The sequence below is a fragment of the Amaranthus tricolor genome, chromosome 1 (genome assembly GCF_026212465.1).
Source record: "Amaranthus tricolor cultivar Red isolate AtriRed21 chromosome 1, ASM2621246v1, whole genome shotgun sequence".
NCBI lineage: Eukaryota > Viridiplantae > Streptophyta > Magnoliopsida > Caryophyllales > Amaranthaceae > Amaranthus > Amaranthus tricolor.
Genome location: NC_080047.1, coordinates 39,369,054 through 39,388,941, shown reverse-complemented (window position 1 = coordinate 39,388,941; position 19,888 = coordinate 39,369,054). Strand labels below are relative to the sequence as shown.

General features: G+C 32.3%; 1 protein-coding gene across 6 annotated transcripts; it reads left to right on the top strand.

The window, feature by feature from the left end:
• The first annotated feature begins 4,370 nt into the window (after positions 1–4,370).
• LOC130818040 (7-hydroxymethyl chlorophyll a reductase, chloroplastic) lies at positions 4,371–18,275 on the top strand. 6 transcript variants are annotated; one of them, XR_009043915.1, is made up of 21 exons: positions 4,371–4,561; positions 4,648–4,756; positions 5,245–5,329; positions 6,890–7,001; positions 7,713–7,797; positions 7,894–7,935; positions 8,107–8,185; positions 9,300–9,351; positions 9,443–9,505; positions 11,537–11,634; positions 11,843–11,878; positions 11,964–12,025; positions 14,213–14,240; positions 14,817–14,896; positions 16,001–16,070; positions 16,241–16,298; positions 16,361–16,425; positions 16,498–16,592; positions 16,673–16,768; positions 17,086–17,310; positions 17,797–18,275. XR_009043915.1 is itself a non-coding variant. In XM_057684100.1 (20 exons), the coding sequence occupies exons 1-20, from the start codon at positions 4,486–4,488 to the stop codon at positions 17,801–17,803; spliced, it is 1,395 nt and encodes a 464-aa protein (XP_057540083.1). In that variant the 5' UTR covers positions 4,371–4,485; the 3' UTR covers positions 17,804–18,252. The 6 variants fall into 6 exon arrangements, 5 of the variants coding, with proteins under 5 accessions (XP_057540083.1, XP_057540077.1, XP_057540053.1 ...); XM_057684100.1 differs by lacking the exon at positions 17,086–17,310 and having other exon boundaries at positions 17,800–18,252; XM_057684094.1 differs by lacking the exon at positions 17,086–17,310 and having other exon boundaries at positions 17,797–18,252.
• The last annotated feature ends 1,613 nt before the right edge of the window (positions 18,276–19,888 follow it).

The following is a 19,888-nucleotide window of genomic DNA, read 5'->3' as shown; positions in this document are numbered from 1 at the left end:
GAGTACTAATCAACACGCAATCCTCAAAGAGACGTCTCTCTGACCTTTTTTTAGAGACAACTTTAAAACAGAAAGCCTACGTTCTTATTTCTTTTTAATTTGTATCAATTGTGCTATTTAGCTTATATATTTTATGTGTCTTTTGAAGATACCGTCTCTCACAATAATTTTCTATCCTCAAAACATTAGAAAAAATAAACTCATTTTAATATAAACAAAAAAAAAAGTAAGCATACGGCAAAGGTAATTATCAAATTAAGTTCTTTATGTTCAAGATTAAGGTAAGAGCTTGTCAATGAATAAGAGAAGACTATGCTAAAAAGTGAAGAAAAATCCACTAAGACTGTGTTCACAATAGAGAACAAAAATATTTGATGGATTTTATGTCCAACACTAACACTATCAAAGAAATAAGCTACTAGAAATGCTACTAAAATAGACTAGGCAATAAATTTTGGGTCAAAACAATAATAATAATAATAGGATATCGGGATTTCTTTGACGGGATACAGGATATGATGATGATGAGTCTAGGATATCGGAAATCACATAATTTTAGTATGGAGATCAATTATTTTCCTAGTTTTGTAAAAATAACTCTTTATATGATTAAAAGCGATCTATTCATTTCAAACTTCTGCTATATTGATTACTATCTTTTTAGGACCTTACGAGTTTTAATCCTCAAACTTCAGTTTAATTGGCTAAACTAATATGAATTTAACCTAAATGTACCTCATTCCTAAATAACTCTAATTAGACCTGGGAAATTTTGATCCAATCCGAATATGAACTCGGGATCCGACCCGACTAAATCCGAACCCGACCAAATCGAAAGCGACTTAACCGAAACACGACCGACCCGATAATTACCTGACCGAAAATGACCCGACCGGCAACCGACTCGTTTTGACCGGTCCAATATCAATTTTTAGAGTAATCTCAATGTTAGAATTCATTTCAAATAAAATTTTAGTTTTCAAAGTATCTCAACATATTGAGTATATCACTTGAACTCTAAAACTCATCAATAAATCTCAAAAAATACGCATTTAGCGTCTTTTTATCATCGTAATTATTTTTCTTTAAAAAAAGGACGTTATAATCATCTTAATTGAATACATATATCTTGTTATGAGTTTTTAATTCTTCTACATTTCAGTAAACAAATCGATATAATTTATAAGAACGTTTTGCACATTTGAATGAGCTTTTTCAGAAAATGAATGTCGCTACCTCAAATTATAAAACTCGTATCTTATAAGTCGAAATAAGTACTTAGTTATTTGTATATCTTTCCAACATGAAAATTGTGAAGAGCTTTTTTATGAGGAAATGAGAAGATATTTAACGTCATTTTTATCTAACGTTACAACTTTAATAAACACAAAAACTTTTATGAATCGCGTATCTTACAAGTTTTTCAAAATAAGTATTAATTTCTCTATTTTCCTTACACTTAAATGAACTTGACATACCAACTATTTTTTGAAAATCGCACATCTGATTTCTCTAATGTGACATGTATCTCACAAATCCAACTATACATAGATATTTAAAGTTTAGAACACGAGCGTCGCAATTACTGGTTTCTTATAACTTGAATTCAATCACATAAGGCTTTAATATTGTGTTAATTGATATGTGGATTAGTGTCAGAGGGATGAAAATTAGTTTTTTTTTTTTATTAAAATAAGTTTCATAAATAATAAAAAATAGAAAAATCAGTTTTTTAATTTTATAAGTCATAACCCGTTGGGTCAGACCAATCGATCCGAAAAAGAGAGTGGGCCCGACCCGAAAATAATCGGACCGAAATTGATTTTCGACGGACCATTTTCTCAGGTCTAACTCTAATCTTTAATTTTCGTTCAATTGAAATGGTATATAAAGTTACTTAAGTCGAGTCTCATTAAGCATGGATATGATCACTAATTCACTAAAACCATTCGATACATAAATTTGCAACTACTCACTACACATAGAAATCAACACAAGAATGACACTTAAAACCCTAGTAATCGTATTTAGACGTCAATTAATTAAAATAAAAGACATGAAAATAAAAGACAATTTCGATCTGCGGATACTAACAATAATATATGAAGAACAATATTTGGACATGAAATTTGCAACTTTATAAATTTAATCTAATAACAAAACATAAAATTGAAATAATTGACAAAATAAATGACAGAATAAGCTAAGTAAATGGAAAACTTATGGAAAATCTAGGAGTTTTTTAATTAATCTAATTCTATCCTTATTTAGGAGAAACTAACTTGAGCTACAAGCCAAATATTTAACCTAATTTTGACCCAAAAATAATTAATTTACTTAAAATAAATAAAATAGCTTAATGTATAAGAAAGCACGGATATCAAACCCACACGCCTTCTAGTGAAAAGTGATGAGTCCTTGCTTTTATAGGCGACGAGTCGTCTTTTTTGCTTCCTAGACTAGTGAACTTTAAACGACTTTTATTTCTTATTTGATTGTTGAAATTGGATATAATAATATACCATTGAAAAGCTCATGAAGTATAGTTTCTAGTGCCGCTAATCTTGTATTAATACAATATTCCTATAAAAAATTATGATAATAAGAGAGAACATGTATCAAATTCCAGCTCAAAACTTTTATATTATCTAACACTTTTTAACTTTTTTGTTCCTCTTCTTTGTCAAACTTATTCAACCGATCATAAAAACCATAAAAATTATGCTTAAAACGATCAAATCACCCAATGTCCATATAAATAACCAAAAATAGTAAAATTTAATAAATTTTTAAAATGAATACAAAATCACAAGTTTAGTAAAAACAATTGCACATATCACCATCAAAAGCTCTAAAGGTATGAAACAAGATGTTGAATACGATGGAATTCTTCCACCTATTTAATGCTAGAGAGTGCTATGTATTTACAAGAAAGCATCCATTTATTTTCAAAAAATTGATGTTAATTATGTTCACTTTCCTAATGTTCAAGGATAGGCTATAAATTTTTTTAAAAAAAATTCAATTTTTTTATAAGTTTTTATTGAGCAACTCTTGCTTTTTCTGGATTGGACTTTTGAAGCCAAAAGTTGTTGGAAGTTATTGCTTAAGGATTGGACTTTTGAAGAAGGTAATAAACTTTTTATTAGCTATCTATTGTGTTATACTAATTTGTTTTTAATTTTACACTTTTGTTTATATTTTGCTAAATTTTGGTTTTTTTTTTTTAATGAAGTAAAAATGAAATTCCAATTGGGTGAGCTTCGTGGAAAGGTAATGAATATAACACTCGAAGAAGTTTATCTTATTCCAGCTAAAGTCAACTCCCAACCCAAATTCGAAATTTTGAAACAAATAAGTATTTTTAACAAAAGAAATAAAAAAAATGAGTTTCGGGTAAACTTAATTCAAAAAATAAGCGTTTTCATATCCGAGTCTAAAATCAGATTTGTTCGCAGTTACCAACAGCGTATAAAAATATTAGTCAAAATTAAACAAAGGGGAAACAATGTCATAATGTTAGATGGAAAAAAAAAGAGCAATATTTGTTAATTTCTTTTTTTTTTTTTTTTGCTTTTTGACTTTTAAATGTTTGTTCAGCCACAAATTTTAGTTTGTTTTCATATTTTGTTTGACTTTTTAATTGAGACTGTTGGTTTAAAGTAAACATTTGCTAAAGTATTATGTTTATGAACTATGAACAAATATTGATAGTTTAGTACTTTGACTTGTTTGAATGCTAAATTTGAAAAACAAATTTGGCTTAATTTAATATTTTTGGTTGTTTTGCAAATGCATGAGTTCAAAACAAGTTTATTTGACTTGCTATATATCAAATTAGGATTATAATATTTACCTTGTTTAATTAAATAAATCAGGTTCATGTTAAAGAATAATTTGATATATTTTACGCCTCTAAGGTTGTGAACTCTATTCAGCAGGTCATTTATGATGTTAATGATCAGAATTTAATGACGTGATTATAATGGTTGCAGGCTTGCACTTTTCGATTTTTATTGACAATAACTCGTAAATATTGAACTTTACGACTATACTTTATAAATGAGCTTTAACTTTGAAAATGTAATTGAGAATAATTTGCAAATTGCAGCCTCAAAGTTTAGGATCTTTGCGAATTACAGATTTAATGTTTCGAATTACAACCACTAAAATATTAAAATCTATAACATTCAAGCTAAATCATATAATTCCGATCATTTTAGTTGGTCAAAATTTTATAATTTGACATGAACAAGTTAGACTTTGATAATTTAGAAATTGTAATTCAAAAAGTAAACATTAAGAATATATTCAGAATAATCTTAAACTTTAAAGATTTTAATTCACGAATTATTCAATAATCTAACTTCTCAACTTTTTCTTTTTAAAAATTTCAAAAAAAAATAGAGTATTGTGTAGCCGAGGAGGTAGTAGGTAGTGAATAATTTAGAGCCACACAGGCAAGGTGACTTCACCTCAACAACAATGTCGTCCTCCATGTTAATGGCTTCCTCTTCATCCTTCATCTCATCACCTATCTTTGCTTCTTCTTCTTCTGCAGGTTTCTTACTCTCTTCACCCCGTCTTACTCTTCTTAGCAACTACTCGTAGCAGCAACTACTTTTACTCCAATTCTTCTTTTTACAGATGATTCGAAAACTTCAAACCCGAAGTCTGTAAAGCTCCGACCCGATTGGAGGGAAAAATCTCGGCCAATTCCTCCTGGTGGTACCTATCCTGCTAAAGATCATTGCAGGTCCCTCTGCTTTCATTCCCAGTGTTTCAATTGTGTATTTTTCAAATTGAGGGGTGTTTGTTTTGGCAAAAAAGTGGAAAATGGAAATGATAGTTAGTTTTTCTTTGTTTGATTTGATAAATAATTTTGATGTGAAATGGAGGTTTTGGTGATGGAAGGGTGGAGTAAAATTGGTTTCCTTCCATTTTTTGTGGAAAATGTTCAAAAATGTTTTCAAAGTGGTGAAAATTTTCTTCCCAAATTTTAAGTTTTGGTTCTATGATCAGACCAAGTAATTAAAAAAGGGTTTTTTCCCCAAATCATCACCCCTAAGTTTAGCAATTTTTGCATTGCTTTTGTTGAAGACAAAACTAATGATGAAAATGCTTAATTTTTGATTCAAAAATGCAAATAAAGACTTGAAGAATCACTGCAAATTTTCTTAGGGTTTATTAGATTTCTTGAAGAAAGTGTGTAATGATATCTGCCCTTTATTTTTGGTGGTGCAGTCAATGTGGGCTATGTGATACTTATTACATCGCTCATGTGAAGAATGCATGTGCTTTCTTGGGCGATGGCATGTCTAGAATTGAAGTATGTTTCTTTACTTCTTCATTAATTCTCAAACTCTACACTTTTTATGATTAACATTTAACACATGGCTCCGATTTTGTCCCGTTGAAAATTAAGATTTGCTTTGTTGATTGATTGTATATAGATTTTCTTTGTGTGGTGAAGTGATGTTGGGGTTTAATTTAAGTGGATTTTAATAGAATATGGATTAGTTGGTGCAGGTGTGAATCCTTTGTAAGCCAAATTGGTTTTCTTTTTTTTGGTCACATAAAGGTTGTACATTTTTCTCTTTTTGAGAAGCAATGTGATACCCTTTAATATAAACTTTCTTATGGGTATTTTTGAGGGTCCAAATGAAAGGAGAATGAGAATTTACGTGGAGTATCATTGTAATTGATTTATTGGTTCATGCTGCTGATCCTATTCTAATGACATTAAGCTTTGGCATTGTTGTCTTATTTACTTTTTCCCTTATTGGTAGATATTACCCTTGTCATCATTGCATCCTTCCTCCCATGAGATTTCAAGATCATGATATTCCGAAGTGTAGTTCTAGATTGACGTTTAATGTTTCATTTATTGTATTATTTCTTCTCTGAAATGCGTACATAAACCTAAATGGTTGGTCTCAAGCACTGGGATTGCATACAACCCATGATTCCTCTTAACAAACAATGTATTAGGCTAAGCTTTGTGTCTAGAATAAGTCGGTGTTTGATAAGATATGAGTGAAATTTGAAAGTTCTTTTATGATATTGGAAAGTCAACTTATGAGCTACCTTAGAAACTCTTTTGAAAAAGCAAAGTATTGAGGAGTTTGCAACCATTGTTAGAACATTTATGTGTTAAAACATGGGAGTTATCTCTCAAACTTTATATCCTGGATATCTTGAAGTGACCTTTTTTTAAAGCACTATAGGACTTTTCTTTTTAAATATATTTGACAAATACTTTTGCCAGCCTAACCTAACAGTACTTGATTGAAGAATCGTGATTTCTCCATGCTTACATGTTTCTAAATCGGAATCCTACTTCGAACAAATTGCAGAATTGTAGAATCTTAATGTGCTAAATTTGTTAGTCCATTGTCATAATAAATCATTTTAAAAGTTTGAAATATAAAATTTATCTATATCATTTTAAAGAAATGAAAAGGAAAAACATTTAATAATTTTCATTTATTCTAAAACTCCATATCAACAAAGAACTTCAACTTTTTAATTGTAATCATAGAACATTTTAACCATGTGTGTAATGTGTCCATGGGTTTAGGATCGTTGATTGATTTTTTATAGTTGATTCATGAGAATGTTTATTTTCTGATTGTGTTCGTGTTATTGAATTCTTGCCTATCATTCTGAGATATCTATTCTTTCCGATTCTTAGTTTTGTATCTGCAATAGATTAACTTTGAATTTAGTTCTATAGCAAATGAAGACATCTGTGTATTATTCATGTCACCCCAAACATTAACGGACATAGTCCCATCACTTTGCCCCAGAAATCACTAGTGTAATCTCATAATCTGACATTTGAGACTCTATTCTGCTAAGCTTATTCACGGTTCTTCCATTTTTGTAGAAATTGGAACCCCTGGTCCATGGCAGAGGCAGGAAGGAGGATTCACTTGATGAGACATATTTAGGAGTCTATGAAGATGTATTGTATGCGCGTAAAATCAAACCAGTTGAAGGTAACTGTTTTTCTCTAATCAAGCTTAGGTTAGGCCGGACATTGAAGATTTATATTCATCAATGGTTTATTTTTCGGCAGGCATCCTAAATATCCTCTGTTGTGTCCACTATTCATAAAAACCAATGGGTAATAGGGAAGTTATGACTCCCTACGCTTTAAAATGAATGTAATGCTGGTCATTTTGCTGTGTTGAATCATGTGTAACATACTCTTGGAAACAGACCCTCTATTTCTGTCGTCACCCGAAAAAAAATGTATCATCTTTAGGATCAATTTTCTTTATTTTTGTGTCCAAACCAATTGTTATATACATCTCAAAATGGAGTCAATTTTTAGATCTTGCTTTACCTTTATACTTTTACTGTTTTATAGTATAATTTTTCTTATCTATTTTCACTTGTCAGTACGATATATGAGACTTGGGAATCGGTGTAGAGGTTAATTTTGTGCTGTCAGATTCTCACAGTTGTTTTGTTTGATTGATGTGAACAATGTGTTACTTAATTATAATATGGACATAATTTATTCTAAATTATTTTCGTCACGTCTCTTTTTTATTTTGTTTTGGGTGTTTGTGGAGAGGTGGGGGTAAGGTGGGTTTTTGAGGGGGTGAGGAGGCAACTGTAGTGTCTACCCGAAGATTGAAATAGGAATAAGGGGTCGGTGTCCAGAATCCTGATGGACTAATGATTGATGGTATAACTCTCAGGTGCTCAATGGACTGGCATAGTGACTACTATTGCTGTTGAAATGCTTAAAGCAGGGTTAGTGGAAGCAGTTATCTGTGTGCAGAGGTAGAGGTTTAGCTTTTGAATACAAAATACTCATTTGTAATGTGCCAAGGCTTGATTATCATTGATCATCTATTTTTCTCATTTCTTATCTTGTAGTGATCCAGAGGATAGGTTCAGTGTGAAGCCTGTATTAGCCAGGTTTTCTTCTGAAAGGACATTATCTGGAAATTCATTCTGCTTTATATATATATATATATATATATATATATATATATATATATATATATATATATATATATATATATCACTATTTGCGTTGTTTCCTCTGGCTGAAGCTTCCTGCCATTTACTTTTTCCATGTTCTAACAGGACTCCTGAAGAAGTCATTGCAGCGAAAGGTGTTAAACCAACTTTGTCTCCAAACCTAAATACACTTGCCATGGTTGAGGTGCCTTATAATTTAATGTTGATTGAAAAGCTATTGTTGAGTATTTCGTTTCTTTTCCTTGTTTTGTGACAATCTATGCGGTTATGCCTATAACGAAAAGGTGAAACCGGCAATTGTTGATAAATATTCTCAAATGTTCCGTTTTTTTACGATCTAAATACTCCGTCACTCAGCCAGGGAAAGGACTAAACACTCTTTCTCTTGTACTTGTTAGGGCGAACTCTACTGAATTAGACTGAATCTGTTATAACTAGTTACGACTGAACTTACATGAACATATTGAACTTAATAGAACTGAAGTGAACTAAATCAACTTGTTAAACCTTATTATATAGTGCAAGTGTGAGTGAAAGTGATAGGCAACTTTTATTTGAACTATAACATTCGGTTACAGTCAGTCACAAAATAGATTTCACAGTCTATGCGGCCTATATTTCGGTCTATAAACTCAAAATCCTTGAAGATACGGTAGTGATATGGTGATGTGGCTTTGTTTATGCCTTGTGCTCCCACCTAGGTGGGGTTTGAGGGGTCAGATGTACGCAATCTTACCATTGTTATAGAATACAAATATGCTGTTTCCGATTGAGTCTTGGTAGCAAATGTTTGCGACTTCACATAAATAAGAAGTGCATGTGATTTAATGAGCTATTTTAATCTAGTCTCTTATAATCTGAAACCAAAGCATTATAAATCTTTGGCCCCATCGAACTAAAGGAACCTATTAGAGGTGAAGATAACTGAATTTTGTAGACCTGGAAAGGAGTCTTGGAGAGCATGACAACACTTACTGAACTTTAGTTTATAAGTAGAGTAGTTGAGACTTTTACTTTGGTCTAGGCTTACATCTTCCATTTCATAGTGGTGGTTGTAATTTCTATCTTGGTCCATTTCAAGGTGGTTATCTTAAGAACAGACTACCACTTCAAGTAATCGGATATTCTAATAATATTTAGTGCGGAATCTTGGTACATTTTCTAATATATACGTGAAGACAATGTGAAAATCACTTCAAAATAGGAATAGTATCATGCTTATGCAACACTAATCCGATAAAAAATCAAAAACATTTTTTAGAGTGGAGAATTAAACAGTGATATCTTGCATCCGGCAGGCTGCTGGTGTAAGGAGGCTTCTCTTCTGCGGCGTTGGCTGTCAAGTGCAAGGTGTGCTCTCCTCTAAGATTGAATAGTTGTGTTTTTATTTTCTTCCTGGTTGTGACTTGTAGGACTGATATGCAGAATAACTTAACTGCAGCACTGAGATCGGTGGAAAAATATTTAAATCTGGAAAAGTTGTATGTTCTTGGTACAAACTGCGGTGAGTGGTCTATGTTGTTTCAGTTTTGGTGGCCTTTTTTATTCGAAAGGGGGCTGTATTAGTGATTCAAAGGCTATGTATAGTTTTCTTTGAGGTTAGTGTTTGTATGTCATATTCCTTGACTCTCTGTTGAATTGTTCACTTTACCTCAAGTAGCATTGTTGGATCCTAGACACTCAAACATGGAAAAGACGCTTGAACTATTCAATATGGTTTAAATCTTTGGATTTTTTTATTTTTTTTTTTATAAAATAACCATCTAGGTATAGTTGAATTTGCATTCGTTCGTCCGAGTAACATAGCCTTGACTGATAGTAATAATTGTACCTTGTCTTGTGGTAGTCATATGTGTTAGATGTTTTGAATGTTACATTAAAGACTATGCTTGGCTCTTAAATTTAAAAGTGTTTGTAGGTGGGTGGAGTTGTGGAGGGATTTTATAACAGCATTTAGGTTTTTATTCTAGAAGTCTGTGTCTTGTGATTTGCCTGTAATGTTTGCTATTGTGACAATAATCACTTTTTTTGATATTTTTTTTGATAAAGAAAATTATATTAATGAAAATTGTCAAAGGTACATATTAGGGATGAGAAATCCCAAAAGTTTTAGCTAAAATCTACATTACAATTTCCCAATTGCTCCTACCAAGATCATTTAGAGTAGCATGCTCAAAAAGACCATTTGCTTCTTCCCATAGTGACGCTAAGAATTTAGTTTTCTCCCAGATGAATTCCAAAGATAAGCTTACCGATTATTAAAAATTTGTGTTTTCCTCATCAACTAAACATACTAAAGAATTGCATAGCAACAACATTTCCACAAAATTTTGAGCTTCTTTTTGTTTCCCTGATTAAATAATAGAAAATACGTAATCCTCCTCGGAGCTGCCCAATGATCTCCGCTTATCTGAAAAAGTTTGCCCTATAGTTCTCTCATGAAACTGCAATGCAAAAGAGATGAACATTATCCTCTTCATCTACCAAGCACATAACACATCGATGTAAATTCAACGCTTTGTCAAATCTTCTAATTTGAAGATTCTCCATAGTATTGAGCTTCACTAAAATCATCAACCACACAGTAACTCTAATCTTACGGGGATATTTTGATTTTCAAATTAAATTAGGCGCAATAAAGTGGTTGAATGAGGAGGAGTATGAAACAAGGCAAGAGTAAGAAAAGCACAGGAGAATTCACAAGTATTGGGATTCCAAGACCTAGAATCCAAATTTTCCAAGGGGGCAAATTCTGAGGAATAGATAACAAATCAATAATAGATTGAAGGTTTCTTTCTAAAGGATTATTCTGAAAGTAAAAGACCATGCCAGTTGATTTTCTCTCCAAACAAGAATAGAAATCACTGATATAGTCTGGGAGAAAGAGATTTGAAAGTTTGTACTACTATCCAAATATCTTCCCAAATTCTATTCAAATTGCCCCTTCCTACTTCAAATAAAATAAAAGGAAAATTATTTTGGAGATACATGAGTATTGATTTCCAAGGATCGGAAAACGAAGAATCTGGATTCGCATGCACATCCCATCGAGAAATAGGAGATCCATAGATGCTTCGTATGACTCGATGCCCTAAAGAATCCGGTTTGCAAGGGAATCTCCAAAGGTACTTACCAAGTAAACCCAGATTTTTATTCTCCAAATCACCCATACCCAAACTTGCTAAATTGGCAGTTTGACGATCTCCCAATTCACTAGATGATCTCTTTTCTCCTCTCCAAGTAAAGACCAAATCACACCATGCCACTTGTTTTAGATGTTTGTTACGTCAATTAAAAGAAGACAGTTTATGTCGGCTTTATTATCTTTATGCAAGATGGAGGCGTGGAGCCATTGTTGGAGAATTGGAGTTGGTTAATGAATGGTTGGCTTTTCATCATTGTATGTGGTGTTGTTTGTCCAATTTCATATTAGATATTGGCTAATTTTTTTGTACCTTAAGGTCTCACATTGAATGGCCTGAAATTTTTAATTTGTGGGTAGACAACTAGTTTTTTCACCTTCTCTTGTCAACAGTGGACAATGGAACACGGGAAGGTCTGGACAAATTTCTAAAAGCTGCAAGCAGCGATCCAGACACAGTTCTTCATTATGAATTCATGCAAGATTACAAGGTTGTATTTACTATTTGCTTTGTACATCATGTTTATCTATTTCTCTATAGACCTTAGATCATTTTATTTATATGCATTAAGGTTTGGTAATTTTCATTTACTTTCTCAGTCAGAAGTCTAGCTTTGTTTAGTTATTTTAGAGAAGATAGGATGAGTGAAACCAGAGGTATTAAGATCTAATTTTATAATCTTTTATTGACTATGCTAGGTCCATTTGAAGCACTTAGATGGGCATATTGAAGAAGTAAGATGAGCTTGCTTAAGCTTTCTATTGAATTTTTTGTATGCACCAACTATAATTATTAATTCCTTCTATCAAAATTTAACAGGTCCCATACTTCAGTCTACCAGCCAATGACTTGGTCGATGTCATTGCACCATCATGTTATAGGTAATAAGTAGCTTCAGATGATATGGCTAGCTTGTAATGTAGTTGACCATATGGCAAGATGAAATCAAATGCAAGACTTGTTGCTATTTGGTGCAAAATTAGTTGGCACAAGATTTATTAAGCATTAACTTAAATGGTTATCTTTTAAAAAGCCTAAGCTTTAAGAGTCACTACCGTAAGGCGTTTTGTTTTTATGCGAAACTCAGTTACTTGTATTTTTATATGAACTTATATAACAAATCTGAATTTACTAGGTCTTATTCTGGCTGTAAATTGAATTTGGGTAGCCCTAATTAATCCAATAATTATATACTCAATAGGTAAAAAAAACATAGTCTAAGACATTTCGTTTAGAGCTTGGTGATGCAATCAGATTTCATTCTGTTGTAAGAAAAATGCAGACTTTTGGTATGCCCAATCATCTTTGCAAACACAAAATTGAAATGAATGGACCTTACTGTTAGTGAGAGGCCACGGTAGTGGTGGTTCCCTGTAGACCCTAGCCAGTACTACCCTTGTTTTGCCTTCTCCTGCCTTCTTCTGATATTCTCTATTTTTCCTTTTTCACATCTTAGAATTTACCAAACGTGCATATTTGTCTCGTGGTGAAGAAGTTTTGAAGTTTTAATTATTCAGATTGTCCTTATTGGAAATAAATGAGGAACTATCAATGAGCAATAAGTGACCAACTCAATCAAGTTTTCGAGTACCTGAATTTTGATTAGTAAAAAAAATTACTTTACCTTGGGTGGGGTTGAGGTGATAGAGTATATAACATATCTTATGACTTTAACCATCAGCTTAAGTTTTCTTTTGGCTGAGTTGGTCTCTTGACATGAGGAATTCCAAATATGTATAGTATTTGAAGACCAAGATTTGGGAGAGAAAAGTATTATAAAGGGGGCCAAAAAGGAAAAAGTGGAATGTACCAGACAATAATCGTCACTCTCTAAGTAGTTATATGAGTGAAGGGTGTTGTACATTTACAACCTGTCTTAACATAATATATGAAATAGACTTTGTAAATTAGTTAAATTTAGACTAGTCAAAATTTGGTCCAACCAAAATCGACCAGAAACTCGACCATAAATTAGTGGGTTATAACTCGAAAATTTTTGACCCCTAATCTGAAAAATGATCTGAATCAAAAATATCGGAAATAGTGGGTAAAACTCGACCAAAATCCGAACCCGACTGTTTTGACTCGTTTTCAATTTCACATCTATCGTTTTCAAGTACATGTCATGATTTTCAGTTCCACTTCATTATTTTTAGTTAGATTAACTATATTTCTACTCAAATTTTTATATTTTGAGTCAATATTTCTTTATTATGGCCTTAAATAGGTATATTGGTCTTTAAAATATTTTCTTTAAAAATAAAAAAATATTACTATATGTATTTTTGGAGAAAACATTAATAATGAATAGCTATTATTTTGAAATCTTGACCTGTTGGGTCGACTCAAACCCTACTTAATTCGGCAAGACGGCCAAGACCTAATCCGAAATTGACCCGGCTCGAAATGACCTGACCTGATATGGGTCTAACTGAATGTGACTCGACCCGCAACCCGCGGGCCCAACTCTCGTTAAATTATAAAGTACTAGTAATTGGGCTTTGTTAGATAAACTTCAGTGTAAGTCATCCATGTTGAAAATCTTTCTAAGTGGATCAATCATTTCTGATTTTGAGCATTGCATAAGATGGGTGTTAGACTTTGTAATTAGGTTATAGGTATACAATGTCATCATGGAATAATTTTTCTGCAAGAGGATACTGTAATAAGAGCCTAGTAGGTACTGATATGTCTTGACAAATGGTGAATCACACAAACATCTGTTAATGGGATACCAGGAGATAGGTAGTTGACTCAATTCTTGAACTCTCTTTCTGATTCTGCATATTTTGGGAATTGTTTGTTGCTCATACTAACTTGTCAAGCAATACTGAAGTATACATTGTCACACTACTACTGTTTTATTGTGTGTCTTGTTAGTCTTTGGTTTATCGTACTTTCTAGTTTCTTGTGAAGCTATACTGAGATGTGCTTCGTTACAATTCTCGAGTTTTAAGCGTTTGAAGAAAGGTTTGCTCACTAGCTTTGCTTGAATCTTTTATTGTTGAAGAAAGTAGGATTTCAGTTGCTTGACTATTCATTCTGACAGATCAATATTTTTCTTGCAGTTGTTTTGACTACACAAATGCATTAGCGGTGAGTACCTACTTGTCTCAAATGTGTCCAGTAGGACTTACGATCGTATGAGTTTCTGGGAAATAAGTGTGATACTTGTTTCCCTTTTTCTTTTACTTAACTCTCCAACCCTTGATGTTTTTCACACTCCTATGAAAGTTATCCCAAAATGACCCATAAAATCATGGTTATTCCAATATGACCCTTATAATAATGTGCACTTCTAATTTACGTGAAGTTGCACGTGATACCATGGTCAATCAAAAACCTCTTTGTTAGTGTTATCACTAACAAGGGTAAGGTTGTGTACATCGGACACCCTCAAACCCCACGTGTGAGCAACTTAATGACATTGGGGCGATGTAATGTTGTCGTCTCTTTTCTATATCATCATCTCTTTTCTCTCTCCATAACCTTTTTCTTTCCCATGCTCACTTTGCTTGTTTTGCTTTATTGTCTAGTCTTAACCTTTGAGATCAAGAGAGTACTTCTTTTCGTTGATCAAGCTGATTAGTCTTTGACTTACTATAGTAGATGCTGACATGCTGTCAAGCACATAAATTAAGGTGATGATTGGAAGTTTCAACTGTGATGCAGGATCTGGTAGTTGGGTACATGGGGGTTCCAAAGTATTCAGGCATCAGCATGACACAACATCCGCAGTATGTCACTGTTAGGTGAGTGAAGTCCCTTATTCAGAAGGTTACATAGTTTTGATTTTCATTGCTTTGATGTCCTCTCCCTTACAAATAAACTATTAGGTTTAAAGTGAACCCGCTTACCTCATGTTGGAGTAGAGACTCACTATGCATTTAATTTAACCCAATCTGTCTCATGTCGGGGTATAGACCTGCTATGCATGTATTCCAATGATCACAAATACTACCAGCTCTGGTTATGCCTTCGCTATAATTGTATAGAAAATAAGCTTAACTATGAAAATTTCTCTAATATTCCTGCCATTGTTGTCTTCTCATAATAATTTGTTTTCTCATAATAATTTGAGTGACTTGAAAAGTCCAATCGAGTAAATCAAAAATTGTATCAAGTGTTATCTATATAAGCAGCAGAAGACAGAAAAATGAAAGGGAAAATAGGAAAAACATTTACAAAGTTCATTGTTTGAAGTTGAACATGTTCCCGTGACTTAAGATTATTCTAAGAAGATAACTTATATGGTTTTTATTATTTTAAATATATCCATAATTGGGATTATTATGAGAAGACGCTGTATGTAAGATTATTCTTGTAAAATTTTTCTTTTGTAATTTACTTTCTTAGCCATCTACTTATCTATCCCCTGAATCAATCAACATTATATAATATCACTATGGTGTGCAGTGTGTGACTGTGTGCACTCTTTATGATAATAGTTTGTCTCTTTTCTTGATCATCAATTTTTGAATTCTTAAAATGTATAATGGTTGAATCGACTCTCATCCAAATTCTATAAGATAATAGTTGCTCAACTCCCTATTATTATATGTGTTCAAGTATTCTAAATGAAGTTAGTCACCTCTCAAAAGGGTTGGTTAGTTTGGGGTTCTAGTAATATAATTTATGGGTCAGATTATTACATGCTGATTGAACCATATTAGAAGTTTTAACTCTGCCACGGTACTCCCCTTCCCTCTTCAGTCTTCACGGAGGACATTTTTAGTTTAATTTGCAAACGGCACATATGTTCGCTTCTGTAACTGCTGTCTAATGAGTGGTATTTCATTTGCTTAGTATACAGCAACAAATACTGGAGCTTATTCTAAATGTTTGCATTATTACAGGAACGAACGTGGTAGAGAGATGCTGAGTCTCATTAAGAACCTTATAGAAATCACACCTACTATAAGCAGTGTACGTTCTAAACTATTTTCAAGCTATATGCGAATATTATTCTTTTGGAAAAATTGAAGGCTCACATTGTTTGCTTATTCTGTTGTCGGGCCCATATTGTTAAGAATACGAGATTAAGGCTTTGGCATAACTGTTTTTGCTGACATTTTTTTACTTATTTTTATTGCCAGGGTAACAGGCGTCCATTTGTCATGGAGACTGTTAAAGCAGATGATGCTGCCAAATTAGGTATGTAAAATAATTTATTAAGTTGATAGCAACCACAATCATGACCATTCCAAATTTTGCAGGTAGAGGGCCTTCTCAGCCTGCACCTAAGTTTATCGGAAATATAATCGCAGCTATCCTAAATTTTGTAAGTATCATTGTTGTGGACTTTTTATGAGCTATTAGATGTTAGTGATGGCTCATTTTTCATTTATATCAGGTTGGACCAAAGGGTTTGGAGTTTGCACGTTATTCGCTAGATTATCATACCATTAGGAACTACCTTCATGTAAATCGTGCGTGGGGGGAGGAAAGGTGAGTCCTTTCACTGGCTAGTTCAATCATCTTAAAAAGAATCACCGCACAATTGATTCTAAATTCCTCAATTACTCCAGGGCCAATATGCATCTACCGTCATATGCAAGAAAACTGGTCGAGATGTACAATAAGACCGGCGAAATTGACAAGATGCTTTCCAACACAAGAAAAGGGTAATATTTACGATGCAGATAATTATATACGTCTAAACACTAAAGGCTTTGCATTCATGTCCATTTAATGATACTTCCGTATATGCCACCATGTATGTACATGTTTCTGTGAAGCCGTTTCAACCAACATAAATCACCTTTTCCATCTTGACCCATTGTTAAGAAGTTATGTAATGTTCTTGGGTTTAGATTTGCTTGTACATAAAAATATAACTTAGACTTTTTGAATCATCGTCATATCCCTTTCTTTTTCACTTGTTATATGTCCAAATTAGCGTCCATACCCAATATATACCTGTGTTTTTTCTGTATCTTAGTGAAAACAATTGTGACAAAATCCTTTCGTTGTTTGGGGATCTCATCTGCGCGAACGATTTGATTTATGTGGTGAAAATTGCTTGTCGATTTCGGGCAGAGGAACATAAAGTTCAAAAAGAGCTTATTCAGTTCACACTAGCTAGGGGTTGATTCTTTTCGTGATCTGAATGCTTTTTATTGATCCTGAACAATTGGAGACTCGAGTGCACTCCTCAAAAGCTAGCGTAAGTAGAGTCGAGTCCCTTATCGTATGTAAATCCCACATTGTTCATCATGATGATTGAAGAAGATCATATTCATCATATGGATTATTAAAGAATATGATCATATTTGTTCATCATCGTTCAACCATGTTATACTACTTGGGCCTAAAAGAATATGATCATATTCATCATATTTATCTCATATTCATATGATGAATTTGATCATATTCTTTAATAAACATGATCATCTTCTTTAATCACCATGTTCATGAAAATGGTGACTATGATCATAAAAATGACGAATATGATGAAGATGCTCAAACATGATGAATATGATGAAGATGCTCGATGTTATTTTCAAGATGATCATATTCATATTCATCATTATGATGAAGATGCTCAAACAAGATGATGGACGGAAAAAATACACATGATTATTAAAAAAGATAAAAATGGTGTTTTGTGGTTTCTTGAAATTGATCATGAAAATTTTGTTTAATGATGAAGAAGATGATGGTGGCTGGTGCACCTGATGAATGACGATGATGAACGAGGAGATGATGGTGATGATGAAAATGGTGCAACTTCATGCGTCATTCTTAATCATCAAGCATACTTCATTGTTATCATCTTGAAGCATATTGTGGAGATGATGGTGATGACGAAAATGATGTGGAGATGATGTTGATGATGAATGATGATGATGAAGTAATAAATGTAAGCCATCAACCATGATGAACGATGATGACGGTGAATGAAAATGTAAGCCATCAACCATACTTTTTTCTCGATGAATGTTTTGAACATTGGATGAACATTGTTATACATTTTTCTCAAAAAGGAAAAAAAATAAAAGGGAGTAGTTTGCTGTAAGTGACGGTAAATCTTTTATACATTTTTGACCACTATTAGGAATTGACTTTATTTTTAATTACCAAGATCTTCTATATTTTACTGTTACTAACAACGAATATATATTTGAATTTACTTTTTAAGACTAGCTTTTGTCTTGTTCAATAAAACTAACTGTGAACAAGTGTTAAGACTATAGACTCATACAAAGAGACTTATTTTAGAAATTAATTTCTTCAAAAGCTTATTTTTTTTCTTAAAAAACATGTTTATTTGATTTTACAAATTCTATAAATCCCCCATTGATGTCCAATTCATTAATGTGTGATTCAAGCATTTACCTCCCCTCCCCATGACTAGTGAGGGAATTAAGAGAAAATTTGAATCATTTAAGAAAAAAGTATAAAAAATTCTTAAAATAGGCATGGGATAAACTTATTGCCCAAAATAAGTACGACTTTTTTAGAGATGAGGTTTGGGGTTGTTTGTCGTTACTAACAGTGAATAAGGAACGCTGGTAAAAAAAAGTCAAGTTCTATGTTCGTTGTAACTAAGAGAGAACAAAGAGTCAAAGACATTAATTTTTTTGACCATGTCTTTGTAGTAACAGGCAACAAAGAAAATCTGGTCAAATAAAGTCAAACCTTTGTTTGTTATTACTAACAGCGAACAAAGGTTAGATCCTATTTGACCAGTTAAAACATCTATTTGCTATTACTAACAGCGAACAAAAAACTTAATATTTTTTTACTATGCTTTTTTGTTCGTTGTTAGTAACACCTTACCATCTCAAACCTCAGCCCTGAAAAATTTATAGTTATTCTGGGAAATAAGTTTATCTCATATCTATTTTCAAATTTTTTTATATTTTTTTGCTTAAATGATTCAAATTTTCGAATTAAGACCCATATGTTAAAGAATTTTGGTGAAATCTCTTAGCTTAAAAATTTTACCTTTGGTTTTGGGAGATCCCAATAGAAATCATGCAGTCTCAAGAATTTAGTATCTTCTCAGTTGAAAAATATTATTTTCTTCATAATGAAATTGAATTCAATTCTTGTTTCTTCCCTCAGCCTATAAAATCAGCAATTTAATATTCCGCATAAGACCCCTGAAACTACCATGTGTCCAAGAAAAAAACAAAATAAGAAATAAAAAATTCATGAGGCCTTTAGTTAGATGTGTAAATAATTACATTAGACAGTACTTGGAGATGTAGATTTTAAGTCTTATTCTCTATATAAGGTTCTTCTTATGCACATTTGCTATATCCTCATATTTGTCAAAATATTAATGGTTTATGTTTGATATATTACTTATAACTTCCCAGTCTCCATTATACTTCTACTAAAATTGAGCTCCGAGAAGGGTAAGATAAAAGACCACTAGTTTTTTTATGGGGGAGTAGGGGTTTTTGGGATTGGACAATAAAATGTAGCACTTGGTATGAAATTTATATAGGTATTTAAGATAAAACGAAGTTGAAAAGTATATAAAAGTACTTTTATTTTCATTTGTTTTTCCATTTATTTTTTTTAGTTATTTCTAATGTAAATTTAAAAGTCAAATTTTTAAAAATTCTAAAAGGTTGATATATTGAATATAAACATTGAGATAAATTTATCAAAATTCCACATATACATATTTATTGATATATATTAATGAGAAATCATAATCAAAGTTTGATACTATAATTTATAAAATTTACTTTTATGAAAACAGAGATTTGAGAATATATGAAAACTGA